The 20,810-nt window shown below is 44.0% G+C and overlaps 1 protein-coding gene across 1 annotated transcript in view; it reads right to left on the reverse strand.

Annotated features, from left to right (window-relative positions):
• Positions 1-354: 354 nt before the first annotated feature.
• Positions 355-20,810, reverse strand: part of LOC143973664 (uncharacterized) — an 80,626-nt gene continuing 60,170 nt past the window's right edge. Inside the window, exons 8-15 of the mRNA XM_077474663.1 lie at positions 20,092-20,216; positions 16,750-16,849; positions 16,474-16,651; positions 13,110-13,167; positions 12,962-13,017; positions 4,714-4,876; positions 3,995-4,159; positions 355-1,524 (exon numbers count right to left, since the gene is read on the reverse strand). Coding sequence (XP_077330789.1) covers positions 1,392-1,524; positions 3,995-4,159; positions 4,714-4,876; positions 12,962-13,017; positions 13,110-13,167; positions 16,474-16,651; positions 16,750-16,849; positions 20,092-20,216 — 978 coding nt within the window. The 3' untranslated portion in view covers positions 355-1,391. The remainder of the gene's footprint in view (positions 1,525-3,994; positions 4,160-4,713; positions 4,877-12,961; positions 13,018-13,109; positions 13,168-16,473; positions 16,652-16,749; positions 16,850-20,091; positions 20,217-20,810) is intronic.

Here is a 20,810-nt window from a genome sequence, read left to right on the forward strand (position 1 = left end):
TGTATTGCAGTCAAATTTTCTCGACAGTTTGCTTTTTTTTGTAAAGCATTACTTTTCATGAAATAGAGACAATGTTACCTTCAGTGACTCCAGTTTTATTGTTCTTCACACAGACATGGTTCATATTATGATGAAAACATATCAAAGTGCTTAGAGATAAATAATTTACCAATAAATAAGTATTTAATACAGTGAGTTACATTTTTTCTTCATTTTTTTACCATTTAGTTTTAATCTATATGGCAATGTGTTTTCATTTATCCCCAGTTACAAAAATGTTCAACGTATACAAAATCAGTATAAAGAGTAAATGATAAAATCAACAGGGCAGCAATTCACATTTTCATTTCGGATGGGGGGGGGGGGGGGGGTTTTGAAGCAGCCCAATGCACAAAAACCTTTATGTTGTGTGTCCACCCTTAAAACCTCTCTGTCCTAGCACAATGCATTTTGTGGACTCAGCTGGTAAAATGCAGTGCATGTAAAAAAACAAAAAACACACATTCTCAGTTGGTCACCAATGACTACACCTAGTCCAAGAGGCTCACGGGTTTGAGGCTGTACAGATGTGTAAATCTCTAGTTTTTAATACGATAATCAGCCCATTTATTGGCAGCCGAATAGTGATAATCTTCAATGAGAAAAGAAACAGTGCAGCTGTGGTATCTTACAACAATGCAGTATTCATCGTATACAATTCAAATGTCAAGGGTCCACCAATTAGACAGCTTGCTGCTCTTTGCATCTGAAGAAAACATATATTTAGTTTTACATTGCACTAAAGAAAGGACTAGTGCAAAGAAAGTGTTATTTTCATGAGCCACTCTTCTTATCAACCAAAAAAGGGCAAAAATCAACTGTTGTTGGTCTTATTAACCGTATTTTGCCATTTCTTGTGTAGACACTTAAAAGGGAAGGAAGGATTGGCAACCTTCAGTAGACACATTCGAATGGTATTTTCATAGCAGCAGTAAGTGAAAACGAACTGTATTCTGCAGAATACGGCCATGTGAGAAAATGAAGTAAAAAGGAAGCTTACCTAGATCAACACCATCAAGGTTCCAATCCATGCTTCGGTATTTGTCTTTTACAATACAAGTACAGGATCCTGCACTTTTATTTTCACCACTACAAGTGCACAGTTGGCAAGTACATTTCAGCTCTGAATCCTCATTCAGTACAAGGTAATAATTCTGCTAATTCTTGATCATCACACATCTCCAAAATATACACTGGAGAGTTGGACACAGTAAAAGGGATTCACTGTGCTTCATGGCCAATTCTGCTCATGTTTTCTTTCAAGCTGCCACCCTGTGCTACAGTGTCCCAGTTGGTGTCATACTTTTCCCAAGCTTCATGTTCTAGATGGCATATAGATTTGATATAGTAGTTCACTCCCGTAATTCATGTCGGTTTCCATGTGTGCCGACATCATCTTCGTCTGCACTTTTCTCTTCTTTGCCTCGTTTACTCTTCTTACGCTTATGGCGCCGATGTGTTTCTTTTTCTTCACTGTCTTGCTTCCTAAGTTGCAAGAATTGATACTACATATTTAACATTGGCCAAAAATAAAATACAAATATTACATGTATGCTGTATAAAAATAATTACTTGTTACATTACATTTTCCTGCACATACAAAAAGCACAATCCACTAGCAGGAGGATGACGACATGTATGAAAGCAGACCTTTTTGCCTAAAAGATCTAACCCCTATTGTTTTATGCTCAAACTATTAGGCACCTAAACAATCACATCATACAGGGATATACAATGTAATATGAACATAAAAGCATACACACAGGTTGGACTTGTGTCTTTTTTTTTTCAACCCCACCAACTATGTTTTGCCCACCCCTCCCGATACAAAACTATAAACTATATCCTAGAAGAGCTGATAATCTCTTCAAATTAGCACCTAGGAAAAAGCATCCAGAAGCCATGGTGCAAAATAAGCATCTTTTACTTTCTTTGCTACGTTTTGTGTAAGGTTTTAGTTATCAATTTTGCATTGGGAGGGCAGAGCTGGTTAAAACAAAAAAATTAAAATTAAAAAGTTATTGGTATCTGTGGTCTTGTTTGAGAAGTCCCCCTATCGCTATTTTCTGTCACAGTCAGCCCTGAAACAGGAAATGAGAGAAACTCTTCCAACTAGAAGAAAAAGTAATCAACACTGGATGAAGAACAACATCTAGGATTTCTGACCTGCAGCTAAATGTAAGCAAGGCAATTACATCTAGCTCTTTTAACATTTAACTGTGGGATGGATGCATTCTACGATGCCAGCAGTCACTGGCATTCTAACACCTTGGGGGGGGGGGTTGGTTCATGTATAGCCATTGCTTTTGCCAGCTACAAACTCCAACCTCATCCCTGCAATTACTCTTGCCCATTTTATTGTGGTCGTCATTCACCCATGGCCTTTCTCTGGGCATCTTTGCACAGTCTTCTGGTTAACGCTGAGAGCCTATAGATCAGCGATTCTCAACCAGGGTTCCGTGAGGTTGCTAGGGGTTCCTTCAGCATTGGGCAATTTATGCCTCTCAGATAAGTTCCCACTCACACCATTGATCTTTTTAACTATCTGTAAGGAGGTAATTCTTCCCAATGACCACAAGTGTAAGGACCATTCTTCCCACTGACCATCACACTAATGTATCATGAGTTGTAGAGTTCTAATTTTTAGCAGGGGTTCCCCAAGGCTGGAGAACTATTTCAAGGGTTCCTCTGTGTTGAGAAAGGCTGCTATAGATACTGCACTAGTTTTATCTGAAGTCAAGTGCTGCTATTTTATATCATATCATTTTATCCTATAGTTCTGCATTTTTACCCCAAGGAATTAAATCATTCTTAAGCTATTGCTTTAGGCCTGTAATGCCGAACGTTGGCATCCCAGATGTTTTGGAACTATGTTTCCCATGATGCACATGCACTCTGCAGTGTAGTTGGACATCATGGGAAATGTAGTTCCAAAACATCTGGGGTGCCAAGGTTCACCATCACTGTTTTAGGCTATTTTCTTTTTGGATCAACTGTTCCATTCGCCCTGCAAAAGACAACTTAAAAGTGTTTGTTACCCCAAATAAAATTTTAATAAATAAAAAGGAAGAAGGATCCTGTTCCGTTAAAGCATGTTGCTTGTGCTGTGTAACTTGGCCCCCCCGTATCACCTAAAATACCTGGCTGATCCTGCCTGGCTCCACGATCGTCCCCTCCTGGTGCAATCAAATCTATAATATAAGCATGCCACCCCCTCTGTTATACAACGTTGTGTGCCCCAGTGTCTGTGCTGTATAAAAAAAAAAAAAAAAAAAAATGCAGATTGTACCGTATATCAGAGCAGCTTTCCGACGCTCATTTGACTCTTTGGATCTCCCTCCTCCCTGGCTTATGTCAGCGACAGTGCTCGGCCTCGCTTGCTATAGCTGGCAGTCGGCCAGAGGAGAGAGCTGAGGAGTCACGTGAGCGATGAGAGACACTCTGATATAGGTACAAATCTGCATCCTTTTTTTTATACAGCACAGGCACGGGGCACATATCGTTATATAACAGAGGATGGCCCGATCATCATATAGTGTGTTAACAACCACTTTAAGTATCAGAAAAAAACACTTTTTCACATAGAAAAATTATGTGTGATATCGTGACTTTTATGCAAATACTATTTACAAAGGTTTTTTTTTTTTTTTTTTTTTTTAAAGTAGACCCCAAGTCTGTTTCCTCTCATATCTACAAAATTTTAATTGCACTCCTTGACTGATTTTGAAAATAGTTTTACAAATAAACATTTAATGCATGACAAAATTCCCAGAGCATGATGCGGTACCTAAACAAGACCAATGCAGCAGACGCTGCCTGTCTGTTTATTTTAATTTTTTTAGGTTTGATCACTATAAAGAATATATATTCAAAACCACATTCCCTTCAAGAAGATTTCGCTCACAAATTTCATGAATGTTAGGTATCCATAGCATCTGTTTTTATGATAACTTACCGCCTTGACGAAGACTTGTGCTTGGAGCTCTCATCCCTTTCCCTCTGCTTTGGCTCAGCTCGGGATTTGTCCTCTTTGTTCCAGCTATGATCAAGGCTGTGCCGATGTTTACGTTCACAATCATAACTTCTTTCCCGGTTGTAATTCGCATATCGATCACTTTCACTTGGGGGCAAATAGTAAAAAATGACATTTAAACAAATTGCATTGAATTTTTTTCCGTAACATTAAGTACAACTGAAGAGGCAGAGACATCACAGAAATGTTAAAGCTGTATTAAACCCAAAAGCAAAAAATTTAATATATTAAAGCTTACCAATCATTAGATTTGGTGGCTGCATTTTATTTTTTATTTTTTTACGGTTTGTTTCCCCCTCTATATTCACCTGGTGATCTTGCCAGTAACATACCACCTGTATGGCAGTAGTGATGTCAGCGCGGGAAATCTAAATGACTCTCCTGTGGTAACCGTCGGGCTGATGCGAGGCGATTTATAGGGAATAGAACTACAACTGAGTGTTGTGAACAGCTGGTGTTGATTCAACTGAATCTATTGGTTATATATCTATTGAGTTTGTATCAGACTTAAAGGTGCTAGCAACTGTATCTTATATTCTATATTTCTAGCGCAGTGTTAGCCTTTGGCCTAGTATTCTTTGCCGGTTAAATGTATAACCCTAAACAAAACTTGAATTAAAAAACAATTGCACTTTACTCACCTCTTATAACTCAGATTTAGGTTTCTGGGTCTATCAGGTTCCCGCTCCCTTTGCCTGCGTGCCATCCAGTCATTTCCCCCAAGACTGCTGGTACCTTTGTCTACAGTTGTCACCCAGGAGGTCTGATCAGTTGAGACAGAATGGTAATTCATCATACCTTGCCCTGCAGTAATCCAATACAAACATATGATTCCACCACAACTACAATTTCCTGAAGCGTCATAACAGCTGGAAAAGGGGATTTTAAATTCACAGGCACGGAGTGAAAAATATATATAGATTTTACTATTTTGAAGGGGAGGAGTGGGAGGAGTAGGTGTGATTCCACCCCCCCCCCTTCCTTAAGAGAGGTTAGAAGGGAGGAAAGTGGAAGGGGAAAGAGAAGAAAGGAATTTGGGGGGGGAAGGAAAAAAAAAAAAAGATCAAAAAGACAAGTGTGGACATTTTTGGTTTGGCAAATTTAAGATGAATTGGAGGATGGGTGGCTAAGTCTAGATCAGGGGTGCCCAACCAGTGGCCCGGGGGCCACATGTGGCCCGCGGAGCCTTCTGTTGTGGCCTGCGGCCCCCTGCTCTGGGATGGTTGCTTGGCAAGCCTGGATCGTGGATCGTTCATCCCAGAGCATTAGTGTTGTGAATGAAGCCGGCGGTAGAGAAAGCAGGCGGCTGTGGAGCAGAGCCACATAAGCCAATGCTTCCTGTATAGTGCTGGCTCCTGCAGAGTGATACCAAATATGGGCATATCTGTTCTGCAGTGGTTACTGGGCTGCTTTCAAACTGATCCGCAGGTGCACCCCCTACCTCCAATCTGATTTGCTAAAACAAGGGAATCTACCCCCTTCAGCCTGGGCGGATAGGATTGAAGGGCCCATAGAGTAGAGTGCTCTGTGTCCATGTCCGCTCTCCATATGCAGAGTGGACACGGGCCTGTCATCCGCCCACTCCAATTATTGTGGCCCGCAACCGGTTACCAAGTCTCATAAGTGGCCCTCGCTCTTCAAAAGGTTGGGCATCCCTGGTCTAGATAGTGAGTAGAAGGGATACTAACATCAGGATAAACCAGTTGTCAATGCTATGCAAGTAAAAGTTAGGGGGGACAGAATAGGATAGGAGTGAAGAAAAAAAAAAGTCAGAAGATGGAGAATAAGATCTTTATGGTACAACCTGTTGGAAGCCATTAGGAAAATAGAGACATTAGGGTACTTTTCCAATGTGTCATATCATGTATATCTGTCAGATTACAAATATCTATCAATGATAAAATTATGGAGATAAATACTTTAATTATACAGCATGTAGTTATTAAAAAATAAAAAAGGAATCAGAACCTTGTCGCCAATAGCTGAATTCACAGAGAATTGGACATCCACCTTATAGAATTTGGAAAAGGTATGAATCAAAGACCAAGTGACAATTTTACAAACCCAAGCAAGTTTGAGGTCAAATTTGAATGCCAAGAACACTCCTACCAACCTGATGCAGTGAGCAGGTATTCGTGCAGAAGGAACTTTATGGTGTAGACTTTTGAGGGGAGTGGTATTCTCCCACTAGCAAGGGTGGATTTTGAGGCAAGATATCCCTTGTGCGGTCCTGAGGTTAGGACAAAGAGGTAGTCCAACTTTTTGATAGGAGCTGTAGCATTTAGGTACACTTTGATGACTCTAACCATGTCCAGAGAGTGAAGAGTAATCTCCTTTGGGTCCTTACGAACAGAGCACAATGAAGGAAGGATTGTGACTTTATATAGATGGAAGGCCGATACCACCTTAGAAAGGAGGGGGGGGGGGGGGGTCTTTATCCTTGTGAAGCATTAGGAATAGCTCCTTGCAAAAAAGACAGCAGCTGATCAAGAGATTGAAAGACATGGTAGCCATGGTGGTTCTTACAAAACAGAGAGAACCAAACTGAGGTCTGAAGGAAGCAAAGGGTGGTGCAAGGGTGGTTTAATCCACAAAACAACTTGAATATTTTTTTTCCACTTTTTCCAAGGGAAAGCAAAGCCAGGAAATTTCTGGAAAAAAAACAAGACCAAATCCTGTCCCTAAAGAGTACTTAAACCCAAAAATGGAACTTCCGCTTAAGGGAGGGTGACCCCCTAGCATGCCACATTTGGCATGTCATTTTTTTTTTGGGGGGGGGGGGGGGGCAGAAACACCCTTTTCAGAGGGTTCCAACTCCCACTTCCTCCTGGCGCACCCGCGGAGCCGGAAGGAAGATCACCCCCCTTGCCTCTTGGCAATCATCTGGGACACATCACAGGTCCCAGATGATTGCTTGGCCAGTCACAGCGCGGGCACCCATAGCGGCAATGCTGGTGCCAGAGAGAAGGGGGAGACAAGCGGGGCTTTGTTCCTCTGAATCACTGGACCCCGGGGCAGGTAAGTATCCAATTATTAAAAGACAGCAGCTGCAGTATTTGTAGCCGGTGACTTAAAAAAATAAAATAAAATTAAGCGGAACTCCGCTTTAAGGCCAAGTTTTTATCAATTTCTGATCGTAAAAAAGTCACAACACGAAAAAAAGTAATTTATGTGGTTTAAATCCCTGTTTCCATAGCACGCAACAAAGGATCACCAGGTAAGATAGTAGATCCATCTGGAAGCAGCTTTCCTTGAAGACCCCTAAAGACCTAGGCTTCAAAAGCCATGCCATTAAATCTAGAAGTCTGAGTATTGGGGGGGCGTGGCTTGCAGTTAATTGAGTATAACGCACAGGGCACTAGCTCCGCCAAGCATACGCTCATCTCTCCTGTCAGCCCGATCCGGAGACCGCTCCAACGGCTGCTTTTTAGCTGGGTGTGCTCCTCATAGCCTGCCCTACACTCCAGTGCCTGTATTCCTAAAAAAAAAAAAAAAAAAAAAAAATTCCTGGCGGGGTAGACACACAGACAGCAATGGACCATGTGGGACAAGATGGCAGCCACTCCCTGTGCTCTGCTAAAGAGGTGGCTATGAAGCTGTTTGCCAAGCCAATACTTCAAAGGCTGCCTCTCTCTTCCTGGAACAGGCAGACACGGATGATGTGGACAACCCGGTGGCTACCTAGCCTGATGATCCTGCTGGTACAGCCATGTGGTACACAAAGTACACAGGCCCCTGCAGGCATGATATCCGATTGTCATGCAGAGCCTGCTCCTAAACCTACACTTTAGGATAGCTTGGCTGCGGTTACCTCCTGCAATCACAGTTTTGACATCTGAAATTGAAGAGGTTTAAAATGGAGATCAACCTGGTCAGACACGATATGCAGAAGCTGCATGATCATACAGCAGCACTGGAAGATAGAATGAGCAATGTGGAAGATGAAGTGGCGCCATTACAGAGGGAGTTACACCATGTGAAGTCTCTTACTTCGGGCAATGCGGCCCGCATAGAAGATATGGAAAATAGACTCACTCAGACGCAATAAATGTGAGGGCAGTGGGAATCCCAGGGAAAGCAGAAGGGGAAAAAACAGTAGCTTTCATTAAAAACGGGCTCACTAACACATTTGGCAATGACTCGTTCGCATCTATGTTTGCAGTTGAGAGGGCCCACAACTTTAAGACAGAGATGCTGTGTTGCACCAAGCCAGAACCAAAAACAACCTCATGAAAATTGATAATGTGCAGATTTAATTTTACCCTGATTTTTCTGCTGAAGTACAACACCGGAGGGCGAAGTTTACTGAGGTGAAAAGCACCTTAGAAAATATGTTACTTATGCCATTCTTTATCCAGCAAAGCTTTGTATTGCAGCTAATGAGGAGACCCATTTCTTTGAGAACCCTGCAACTGTATCCAATTGGCTCTTTAGAGTAGAACATACCCCAACAAGAGCATCAGCTTCTGCAATAGGATTGTTGAAGTCGCATTTATTGTGGACAAGGATGTCCAGAGTGCAGATTGGGTATAATGGCCTTTGTATTACAAATTGATCGGTTTTCCTGTAAGGCGATATAGTGAGACACCAGAAGACTGAGTATACCTGTGTACCAGGTTCTTCTGGGCCTGTTTATGCAATAAGAATCACTTGTTTCTTTTCTCTCTATTTTGCAGAGCAGTTTAGGCTGATTTATGCCTTTCCTCCACTGCAAATTCTGCCTCAACTGAGTCCTGGGATTTATCAGAACATCCAGCGTAAGTGCTAGAGGATCCTTGGTCCTGGCCACAGACAGAGGAAACTTGCTGAGCAACCTGGGGGCCAGGATATCCACATCTAACTCCCCATCTCTGACATCTCAGGTTGTAGATGTCAGGATGAAGAACACCCATTGGTCCATTAATGGGATGTGAACAGCAGATAGAACAGCAAATATCACTGAACAGCGTGTCTCTGTCCATGAGATCAGGCTTTCTTCTTTCAAGGCTGCATGATCCTGGTACCCTACTGGTTAAAGTAGGCCATAGCCATGGCATTGTCCAACTGCAGGCAGGAAGGCAGAAGAGAAATCACTGCTCCAGGTGTGCTAAGGAGATCCCACAGCAGTTAATCCCACAGATTGCTGGAGTGGCTTTCCTCCACGACAAACAAGGAAACTTGGAAAAGGCAGCTGCACACTGCAACAGGATACCAATATAACTTCTTTATTGTAATGTAGACCTATGCAGTCACAGGAATGAATGGACCATTAACATGTTTCACACATCTTGTGCTTAGTCATAAGCAGAGTTATGACTAAGCACAAGATGCGTGAAACGTGTCAACTGTCTGTTCATTTCCTGTGACTGCATATGTCTACCGCTACAATAAAGACGTTTTAATTGGTATCCTGTTGTGGTGTGCGGCTGCCTAATGGGGCGTCCCTGAAGAAGGGGGGGGGGGGGGGGTCCAGTGATGCAGAGTCATTCTTATTTTTCTGAGCTCCAGGATGTTGACTAGGAGCTTGGCTTCCCTGGGTGACCATTTTCACTGAACCGTGAGAGATGTGGAACACTCCAGTCTGGAAGGCTGGCATCTGGTATCACCTTCCATTGATATGGCAGAAATTAGTTCCCCCATTGTCAAAGTTGGGGTGGAAATGTACCAAGTGCCTTGACTGAAGCATGGGGGGGGGGGGGGTGGGGGGGGTCAAGAGAGGGAACACGTTTGTTCTATGCCAACAAGTTGTTGTGTTGGAATAGCCTTGAATGGAATTGGGTGAATGGAACAGCCTCAAAGGAGGCCAAAATGAAGCCCAGAACACTTCTGGAGAATTTCACAGAAGGATGTCTCTGACCATAGGGCCCAAGTGTGAGATCTGAAAAGTAGCAGTTTGTTTTTTTGGTAGAAAGTATTTTTGCTTGGGCTGTGTCTAGAATGAGGCTCACGTTTTTCAAAAGGTAAGGCTGGAGAGCAAATTTTTCTAAGTTGAGCGCCCAAGCAAAAACCTGAAGCATCTGAATACTCCTGTGAGCATTTACAGACAGATGGAAGGGAGAGTCCTCCCTGAGACCTGAATGCCCAGAGTTCCTAAAAGGGCAAGAAGAGGTGCAAGTACCCTTGTGAATACTCTGGGTGCAGCGGATAGGCCAATAGCGGTGCAACAAACTGGAAGCGTTTGTTTCCTAATGCAATGCACAGATAGCGCTGGTAAATCGTAATATGCAGACACACATTTTGGATGTCTACTGATTCTAGGTATTCTCATTAACTCAGGCAATAACAGACCTTGTGGATTGCTTCCGAAACTTTGGAACTTGAATGTAATTTTTAGCTATTTAAAGGTCCAGGATGGTACAAATACCACCATTGGGATTGGGTACCATGAAAAACTGTCTTCCAAAAGGTACTGGAATAATCGCTCCCTGGGTCAAGAGAGGGTTCAGGACATTCTGCAAGTCTACTGTCCTTAAGCAGATTTTGTTGGTTTGACAGAAAAAAAAAAAAAAAAAATGGTTAGAGGTTAGAAATTGAAACTCTATTTTGTACTCCAGCAGAGATGAGGGGTGAAAAATTAGTCTGGCACTTTTGAGCCCTGGACAGTGATGGGTGTATTATAGCCATTAGTTGCTTGAGATATTGTGACAGTTGCAGAAAACTCCTTTAGTTAAGTAGGCCACTTGTTGCGTGCCTGAAATAAAACTAGAATTAGATCCAGAGATCAATGTTAAAATGGGGTAATGCTCCAATGCAAGCTAAGCACTACCACGAGCACTTAAGTGGTTTGTAGGCTGTCAGCAGAGCAAATATTTGCCTGAGCTTTTGCTAGTTTCCCTTTTGCCTGGTTTCCACCATTGCCACCAGTGAGGGTATTCCCCCATGGGGTATTTACGAAGTAGGGTGCCCAAATGGAGTAAACCTGTCCAAGAAGGATTACTCAGCAACCCGGGTGTTTACCATCCATAAGTCCTTATGGAAAATAGGCGGGAGGAAGCACTTGAGCACCTTTTAAAGGCTCTAGGCAAAAGTGACAGAAAAAAGTGTGACCAGTGGTGTGATGCAACACCTAGACATCCACCTGAAACAAAGCTCTAAAGCAGGGGGTGCCCAAACTTTTGAAGAGCGAGGGCCACTTAAGCAACTTAGTAACCAGTCGCGGGCCACAATGAGCCGAGCGGGCAGATGACAGGTCCGTGTCCACTCTGCATATGCAGAGTGGACACAGACACAGCTCACTCTACTATATGGGCCCTCTGATCCGATCAGATGGAAGGGGATGGATCCACTTCTGTTTAATTAGCAGATCGGATCTGGTTTCATCTGCCGCTCCATATAGGTGAATAGAGCGTCCAATTGGGTTGGACCAATCATGTAATAGGGGCCTAAGGCAGCTTTTACACTGATGGTTTGCGGTCTACCCACGCCGCAAGTGCAGCACAGTTCACCTGTGGTTTTTCTGTGGGTTAGCTGCACTTTGCCATACAATTCTGTTATATCCTGCGGGTTTGGTGCACTTTCTGAAAGTGCCCCAACCCACAGGTAAAACCAGAAGTCTATGGCTCAGAGCAGGTAACCCGCAGGTGTACCTGCGGATCAGTTTGAAAGCAGCGCAGTAGCCACTGCAGAACAGATATGCCCTTACATACACTGTGATTTTAGTGAGTTACATTCAGTTATCGCCAGCTGCTGCTGTCCCAGGCAGAGTGCATTTGGTATCACACCGCCTATGACATGAGTCGGCACTATACAGGAAGCTTGGCTTATGCGGCTCTGCTCTGCAGGTGCTTGCTTCCTCTACCGTCAGCTTCATTCACAGCACTGATGCTCTGGAATGGCAGGTCGGCAACCTGCAATCTGGGCTTGCCAACCTGCCATCCCAGGGCAAGAGCTTGCGGGCCACATGTGGCCCCCGGGCCACTGGTTGGGCATCCCTGCTCTAAAGAGTGGAATTTTTAGTTTGAAAAATGTAATGCTGTGTAAGCGGTTACGTTTAAAAACACCATTTCAGTTTTTTCTTCATAGTCTTAAAATATAAACAAAATCTATGTGGGATACACAAGTGTAAATCAAGTGTCAGAGATATCAAGTCTCGTACATGGTATGAGGCTATAGTGACTGTCCAACAAACAGTGTAAGCCTGTCTTACCTGTCCATGTCCCGGTCCCTATATAGGATCCTTGCTTCATCCATCATAGTGGGCCTTCCCACGAAGGGATCTTCAGGAACTGGCCTCCACAGGGATGGATGGCCCTGGGCCTGTATAGTACCCTGTGGCTAACATATTGCACCAAATGCCAAGATGAGCACTCAAGCAGGATACAGTGCTTGAAACAGCATTGCAGGCCATTTCCACAGTGTGGGGCCTAGGTATGGCTCCCAAGGTTACTAAGGTTGCACCGAGTCACATGCACGGCTTCTAATTAAAGGTCCATCACCATAGGACACCATCAAAAAATGATGACTCAAACAGAGTGGTATGGTTATAGGGCAGTGATGGCGAACCTTGACACCCCAGATGTTTTGGAACTACATTTCCCATGATGCTCCACTACACTGCAGAGTGCCAGGGTATCATGGGAAATGTAGTTCCAAAACATCTGGGGTGCCAAGGTTTGCCCTCACTGTTATAGGGGAACATCCAGGGCATGTGTCCTCAAAAGCTTTACAAGTGTACAATCACCTAAGGATATCAGTTTATAATCCAGGGCCCACGAATATCCAGCCCCTGTCCGGTCCAATTATGATAATTGTGCCGAGATAATCGTTCCATAATTTGTACTTTTTAGGAGAAATCCTTAACCATCACAGCAGGCATGAAACAATTATTTCACCTTAATTTTTACAGAATTTCTTAAAACGGTCAACCAACTATAAAGCAATAATCATTATATAAAAATAAACATTGCTCACCAGTGTTGTAATAGCCATTGTGAGGAGGTGGTCTATTGTTATAAGTAACAGGAGGGCTTTGGATATAAAACAAAAACACAAAAGGATTTTAGTATTTTTTACAACTAGAGAGGAATAAGACAACAAAAAATTACATTCTCAGACGTACCCACTGGGTGGCGGAATGTGGACAGGAGGAGGGGGTACAAGAGGGGGAGGAAGCAGTGCTGAAAGAGTAAAAAAAAAAGATAAAGTGTTTTGGAAATATTTACATATGCACACATTAAATGCACCGATGTATTAAAATATGTAGTTTAAGACATTACATAGTAAACCTTGAAATGACCACAGGTTTGAAAATTTGAGGAATGTCTACAAAGACAAAAACACTTATAGCTACACTGCATATATGTAAACAAACAGCAAAATGCTGGTACTCTCTCGCTCTCTCTCTTACGATACTTGCATAATTATTTAGAATTCTGCATTTGCCAAAATAACTGGGCCATCTTTCCCAGGTGATCATCAGACATGAAAGATTGGTGTTAACTACCAATAATGCAAGAAGAAGCAGTAGAAATCTACAATGGGACATGTGACAAGCAACACAATTCACTTTCAATTCACAATTCAGCCGTCTTGGCTTGTGGTGTACTACATCTTTTTGCCAACTGTTAACCATACCTCACAACCATCCCGGGATTAGATGCAAGTCCCGGCGAATCAAAGCTTGAGTCCCGGAGTGGAGCCCAGTGTCGGCACTCGATTCCAGTGATTTGACCGGTGGGGCAATGGTTGCCTCTGCCCAGCAGCTTGTGCAGGGTGTATGGTGTACCACACACACATGATTCAGTCTCTGTATTGCAGCCGGCATCTCCCTGCTGGCTGCCTGCCTGTCATAGTAAGTTACTGTAAGCCCTTGTACACACGGTCACAGATTCCGACGGAATGTGTCCGATCGGACCGTTTTGTTGGATATTCCGACTGTGTGTGGTCTCCATCGGACTGTTTCCGTCGGAGTATCCAACGGACCAAGTTTTCCAACTTGTTGGTAAAATTTTCCAACAAAATGCACGATCGGACATACTCCGATCATGTGTAGAGAATTCCGATCGGACAAAGTGCTACACATGCTCAGATCAAATTCCTACATCAAAGCTATTGGCTACTAGCCTGAACGTAGTCCCGTCGTAACGAAATAACGTCATCACGTTCTGAACGATCGGATTTTCCGACAGCTTTGTCCAACCGTGTGTATGCAACAGTTTCGGACAAAATCCGACGGATTTAGTTGTCGGAATGTCCAACCGTGTGTACAAGGGCTGACAGGCAGCCGGCATCTCCCTCGCCGGCTGCCTGTCAGCCCTTGTACACACGGTTGGTTGGCAATACAGAGACTGAATCGTATTTGTGGTACACCATACACACTGCACAAGCTGCCAGGGTATAGTGTCACCAAGACCAGGACTAGGCAGGAGCGAGAGTGTTGGCGATCGCTAGCACCAAGTATTTGCCCACATCTCCTGCGGGGTGCCCCTGGGTCTCCAGCGCAGTGATTGCCGACACTGTAGCAGCCGGCATCTCTCCCAGTTGGCAACATGTTTACAGCAGCAATAGTGTCAGAACGCCAAGGAAAGTTTCCCTCAGCTCCGATATGTGTCCTGACGAAACAGGAGGAGGAGCCTGGGAAGAAGATCTCCTGGTGCTGAGGTCCTGGTAACTGAAGTCTATGCTTGAGACAGGAAGAAGAGGATTTTTTTGCTGCATGGGAAAAATTTGATGGCAAGTGCATTTGTATTGGGGGTGGATTGTGTTTATAGGGGGAATTTGGCAGGGAGGGGTTAAATAAGTCTAGGAGATGTGTGTGCTGTGGGGATGATTTTTGGTAGGGGGAATTTGGCGGGGAGGGGTTAAATAAGTCTAGGAGATGTGTGTGCTGTGGGGATGATTTTTGGTAGGGGGAATTTGGCGGGGAGGGGTTAAATAAGTCTAGGAGATGTGTGTGCTGTGGGGATGATTTTTGGTAGGGGGAATTTGGCGGGGAGGGGTTAAATAAGTCTAGGAGATGTGTGTAATGTGGGGATGATTTTTGGAGGGAGAAAATTTATACCAGAAGCTGTATAGGGGAGGGGGGGGGGTCGAGAATGGAGAAAATCCCATGCTAGAAGGCGGGAGAGGATTTGCGCTGGGAGGGGGGGGGGGGGGTTGGGGGAGGAGGATTTGTTTTGGGAAGGATGATCAGATGATGCAAATTAGTGCTGGATTTCATGGAAGGGGGGGGGGTGTTCATATATTGCTAAAAGGGTGAACTGGGGGAGGGTATTGCTTGTGCGAGTCCTCTCCCCTCCAACAGTATACATCTGTCCCCAACTCTACCCCCACATTCTAGCACAACTCCCCTACCTCCAAATGTGACCAACACCCCCCACCTCCCCACATACCCGAAGCCTGGGTTTTGTTTACTATGCCCCTTAAGCCCCTCCCACTAAAAAGTTTGGCACACCCTTCTACCTCCCTCAATTGTTCCTCATTCTCAAGTTTGAAAGTTGGGGGGTATGTGTTAACCAATGCCACAGTCTCAGTCATGTACACATTGAACATATATTTTCCCTATATCAAGTGGAACTGTTAGCTGTGGTTCATACTATGTATTGCAAGTGCCTGCTGAGTCTTTGTTAGGCGATTAGTCTCATGGAGATTAATCTCACAAAGTAAACCCGAATAAGGAAAAAAAAACTCTCCCAAAATGAGCAATTTTTAATATTTTCCTACCCTCACAGAGGTCTATGGAGCTTAGGAGAGGAGATGTCATAGCCCTTGTACACACGGTCGGACATTCTGATGGAAATGTCCAATCGGACCATGTTGTCGGATAATCCGACTGTGTGTGGGCTCCATCGGACTGTTTCCGTCGGAATATCCGACCGACAAAGTTTTAGAGCTGGGCTATAAAATTTTCCAACAACATGAAACGATCGGACTTTTTCCGATTGTTTGTAGAGAATTCCGATCAGACAAAGTGCCACACATGCTCAGATCAAATTCCTAGACCAAAGCTATTGGCTACTAGCCTGAACGTAGTCCCGTCGTAACGAAATAACGTCATCACGTTCCGAACGATCTGATTTTCCGACAACTTTGTCCGACCGCGTGTATGCAACACCAGTTTTGGACGAAATCCGACAGATTTTGTTGTCGGAATGTCCGACCGTGTGCACAAGGGCTAATGGCTTTTGCCATGCAATTAAATTCATGATTGAGTAACTAAAAATGGTTTATGAATCTCTAGGCTTAACAATAAAGGTTTGCAAAGTACGGCTTGTGTTATATTATTAGTGATATCAAAATTGCCTCAGTGGAAGTAGATCAGCTACGTCTGTTACTGATGTTGAGTAACCACGGTGTGAATAAATCAAAAAAAAAAAAAAAAAAGAATTTAAATGAATTTAAAAGGCAAGAGAAATTTATGTATTTAATGAACGTATCTAAAGTTTGGACAAATACTAGAAGATATATAGTGGCACGGCATTCACCTGGAGGATGAAGCGGTGCCTGCGAGGGAGTAGGTGGGCGCTGGAAGAATAGAGGCGGTGGAGGAAGTCCATTGTACACGGGAGGATTTGGAGCAATGTTTGGTGGAGGTAAAAGAGGTGGAGGAGGCTGCTGATGCTGAATCATGCCATGGGGCTTATACCCATGATTAGCTACCACCTTAAGGAAGAAACAAAAAGCCATCAGAATATACAAGATACCACCTCAAACATCTCTATATTGTATACACATATATATTGTTATGACCGCGTTGTTACCTCAAACAGAATGTCATCTGGTTCTTGAGTGTCCCATCTCCTGCCTTCAACACGAGCTATTTTACAGATCTCCCCAACCACTGCATCAGTGCTCTGATTTCTATGAAGCAATTATATATAGTACTGTGAATAACTGAAATATACACAGCAAGCAATATTTTCCCCATGCCTTCCTGTAGCTAATACATGCAATGTCCTAACAAGAGAAGAAGAGGTTCTACTATCCTTATAGCCAATGCTGAAGAGAACACAAAACCGATCCCCCCAACTTCATCTTTCACAAGCCTCTTGCAGTCACAACTCAACTATGACTAAGGACCCCAAGGGCGAAGTGCTTCAGTGGGTTTTTATTTTAATTTTCTTGGCGCCTTTTAACCCCCAAAGCATTCAATACAGGACCTCAATGCCATTTATATTTACTGGATTGCTGAATGCGTCTTTGGTCGAGTTATGCAATGACCTAAAAATCACTATTGCATTTCAATGAAATGGTGAAAACGAGTGCACAATCGCTAACGGAGATTTAAACCTCCAATGGTTGATTTTATCTTAGGGACTCTGGTGCCGAAATCTGAGTAAATGAGTTCTGGGGGCTGCAAATCCTCCATAACTGTAACAAAGGGGTCCCACTCTCCCTGCAGTATTTTTTTTTTTATTGGATAGTCTGTAGAATGTAAGAGGGGTAGTGGGAGAGCATCAAGGTGGAAACAGATACAGCAATTACACTAGAGATGCCGGGACAAGGGGTGGGCAGAAGGGACGGCTGTCCCTGGCGCAATGGTTTATGACAGGGGTAGGGGGCACCCTGGCCCTAACCCTAAGGGAAAGGGGGACGCAGTTTGGCATCTTTGCCCTGGGCGCTGGATGACCTTGTCCTTGACCTTGGATATAGGAAGTCAGAAGACCTGTGCCTTTAATGAGGGGTGGGGGTCCCTCCAGGCAAACTGCCCCTTAATTTATCCACTGCTTTATGTAATTTACTAGGAGACTCTCAAAATGTTAGCATTAGGACTGCAGTATACAAAGGAGCCTTGACGCACAAACTAAACCCTCCATTTTAAATGTGGGACAGTGACAATTTTTTTTTTTGCAGGCTAGCTGGCAAGTGTGGAAATTGTTGTTTGTTCGTGATAGAATAAAGCTGGATACACACTATACAATTATGTGTAGATTTTTTCTTCAGCTTTTCAGAAACCATATAACATGAGGTAAAACCTTAAGAGTTTTAATTTGTATGCAGTCAGGCAGGCCCTTGCAATACATGGTTTTAGTAAGGGAAATCTGACAACAAAAGTTGTATCGTGTGTATGGGGTCTAAGACAGCACAGATTCCACCAATAAGTAGAATTGTTTTTGACTGAACAAGTCCCAGTGGCATTGCTAGGCGGGTGCGGGCCGCACCCACGTGACACCCGCCAGAGGGGTGACACCCGTGGGTAGCGGCACCGCTAACACCACCCGCTGCCCTGTGCCTCGCACCACGGCTGTGTCCCTCAGCGGAGCGGAACGAAGCCGCCTCCCCCTCCTCTGTTTACATCCACAGAGGAGGAGGAGCCCGAGCTCGAGAGAGACACTACTGTATGTATCTGCTGTTCTGAGGTCTGTGAGGGGGTGGATGTAATGCTGGGGGGGGTCTGCACTGCTGGGGGGTCTGTAACTGAGGGGGTGTTTCTGTACCGATGGAGAGGTCTGCACCGATGTGGAGGGGAGGTTTACAGTCTATATTGATGGAGGGTGGTCTGTACTGAGGGAGCGGGATCTATACTGCGGGTGCGGGGTCTGTACTGAGGGGGGGGGACTATAGTTGGCGGTTGGTTTTCTCACCGGGTGACACCAACCCTAGCGATGCCACTGATAAGCCCCCTTAAATCTTGCCTATGGATTTACCTTTAGAACAAAGACAAAGATGACATGATGCAAAAGGATGTTCAGGCTCTGCTAAAATTTGTGCGTTTCAGTCCATGAAGTTGTAATGTCTACAGAGACATTACAATCAAGCAAATATACATACCTCCCAACATTTTGAGATGGGAATGAGGGACACTTACTAACAAATGTATGTAGGCATAGGACACACCCCCTTAACCAGTTCCCGACCAGCGCACGCCGATGTACGTCGGCAGAATGGCACGGGCAGGCATATTGGCGTACAGGTACGTCCAATCTTTAATGCTGCCCTACCATCGCGAGTGCGCCTCCGGCAGCGCGCTCGCGTGCTGGTCGGGACCCCCGTGAGTCCAGTCACGGGTCCCGCGGACTCAATCGCCACGGGCATACCCCTGATCGTCTCACGGGGTGGCTGAACGGAGAGATGCCGTTGTAAACAGCATCTCCCCGTTCTGCCTAGCAACTAGCGATGCTGATCTCTGCTCCATGTGATTGGAGCAGAGATCAGTGTTCACTAAATGAAAGCACAGTTAGTAAAACACCCCTAGGAACACTTAACCCCTACTCTGCCACCCCCTGGTTAACCCCTTCACTGCCAGTGTCATTTACACAGGAATCACTGCATTTATATAGCAGTGATTGCTGTATAAATAACAATGGTCCCAAAAATGTGTCAAAAATGTCCGATGTGTCCACTATAATGTCGCAGTCACAATAAAAATTACTAGTAAAAAAAAAAATTATTAATAAAAATGCCATAAAACTATCCCCTATTTTGTAAACGCTATAACTTTTGCGCAAACCAATCAACAATCGCTTATTGCAATTTTTTACCAAAAATATGTAGAAGAATACGTATCGGCCTAAACTGAGGGAAAAAAAAATATTTTTTTTAATATATTTTTTGGGGGATATTATAACAAAAAGTAAAAAATAATGTGTTTTTTTCAAAATTGTCGCTCTATTTTTGTTTATAGCGCAAAAAAATTAAAACCGCAGAGGTGATCAAATACCACCAAAAGAAAGCTCTATTTGTGGGGGGAAAAAAAGGACGTCAATTTTGTTTGGGAGCCAGGTGGCACGACCGCGCAATTGTCAGTTAAAGCGACGCAGTGCTGAATCGCAAAAAGTGATCTGGTCTTTGGCCAGCAAAATGGTTCGGGGCTGAAGTGGCTAAAGGAGAATTAACCCTTTACCGCTACTATTTCTTTAGATTGGCTTTTAAAATGAATAAATGCAGCATTTAGAAATTGGATGAAAGGTTTAACACTGGGAAACACTTTTTGAAAGATAAAAAGTGCATTTTATAGAGTGAGGGACAGAGGGACTTTGTTCCAAATCAGGGACAGTCCCTCGAAATCAGGGACAGTTGGGAGCTATGAATATGATATGTAAACAAAGTGCATTATTGGCTCCCCTTTTTTTGGTTTGTAGAATTCATATGAAAATATTCACCCATTCTGGGAGGTTTCAGAAACCGTTTTCCCTTCTTTACAACCTGGATTATTAAACTGCATTTCAGCGTCTTCAAAGTGATTTTCTCTTCCTCTGTCCACATTACCCATTCTGCCTTGCTGCACCTGTTTTGCAAAATGCAAAGCGTAGTTTATACAAACAAAAAAAAAGATAATTCTTAATTATCAATGAAAATCTCAGATCGAAAAAGTGTCAACAAGATGCACATCATATTCATCACACAGCTGGGCGTTCCAAAATATGCAGAAAAACTATCATATGACGTGGCTCTGAAACAGTTCTCATGACTGATGGTTAAGCATTCAAATGGCATATACTCTAAGGCTGGGTTTACACTGCTGCGGCTAGGAGACCCGGATGTGATTCGCACTGCAGTGCAATTCACATCCGATCTCTGTGCGATGCGAGTTCAGCCATACAGATAGTATGGTTGAATTTGCATCGCACCCGCTCCAAACTCGCACAGGACCCTTTTTTTGGTCCGCAGCAGAATCGGATCGCATCGGTTCACACCATGCGATCCGATTCCTGTCCGAGTTTGCAGATCGCACTTCGATATGCGAACTAATCTGGTGGTGTCATTAAGGTTTCACTGACACTCCCAGCAGTTCGCATAGGGCAGTGTAAACTGCCGGCGGGAGGCATGCGATGCGGGAACCCGCCGCGGATTTGCGGCGTTCCCGCATCGCTTCAGTGTG

The sequence above is a fragment of the Lithobates pipiens genome, unplaced genomic scaffold (genome assembly GCF_037356315.1).
Source record: "Lithobates pipiens isolate NorthernLeopardFrog02 unplaced genomic scaffold, aLitPip1_a1.2 Scaffold_1, whole genome shotgun sequence".
Taxonomy (NCBI): domain Eukaryota; kingdom Metazoa; phylum Chordata; class Amphibia; order Anura; family Ranidae; genus Lithobates; species Lithobates pipiens.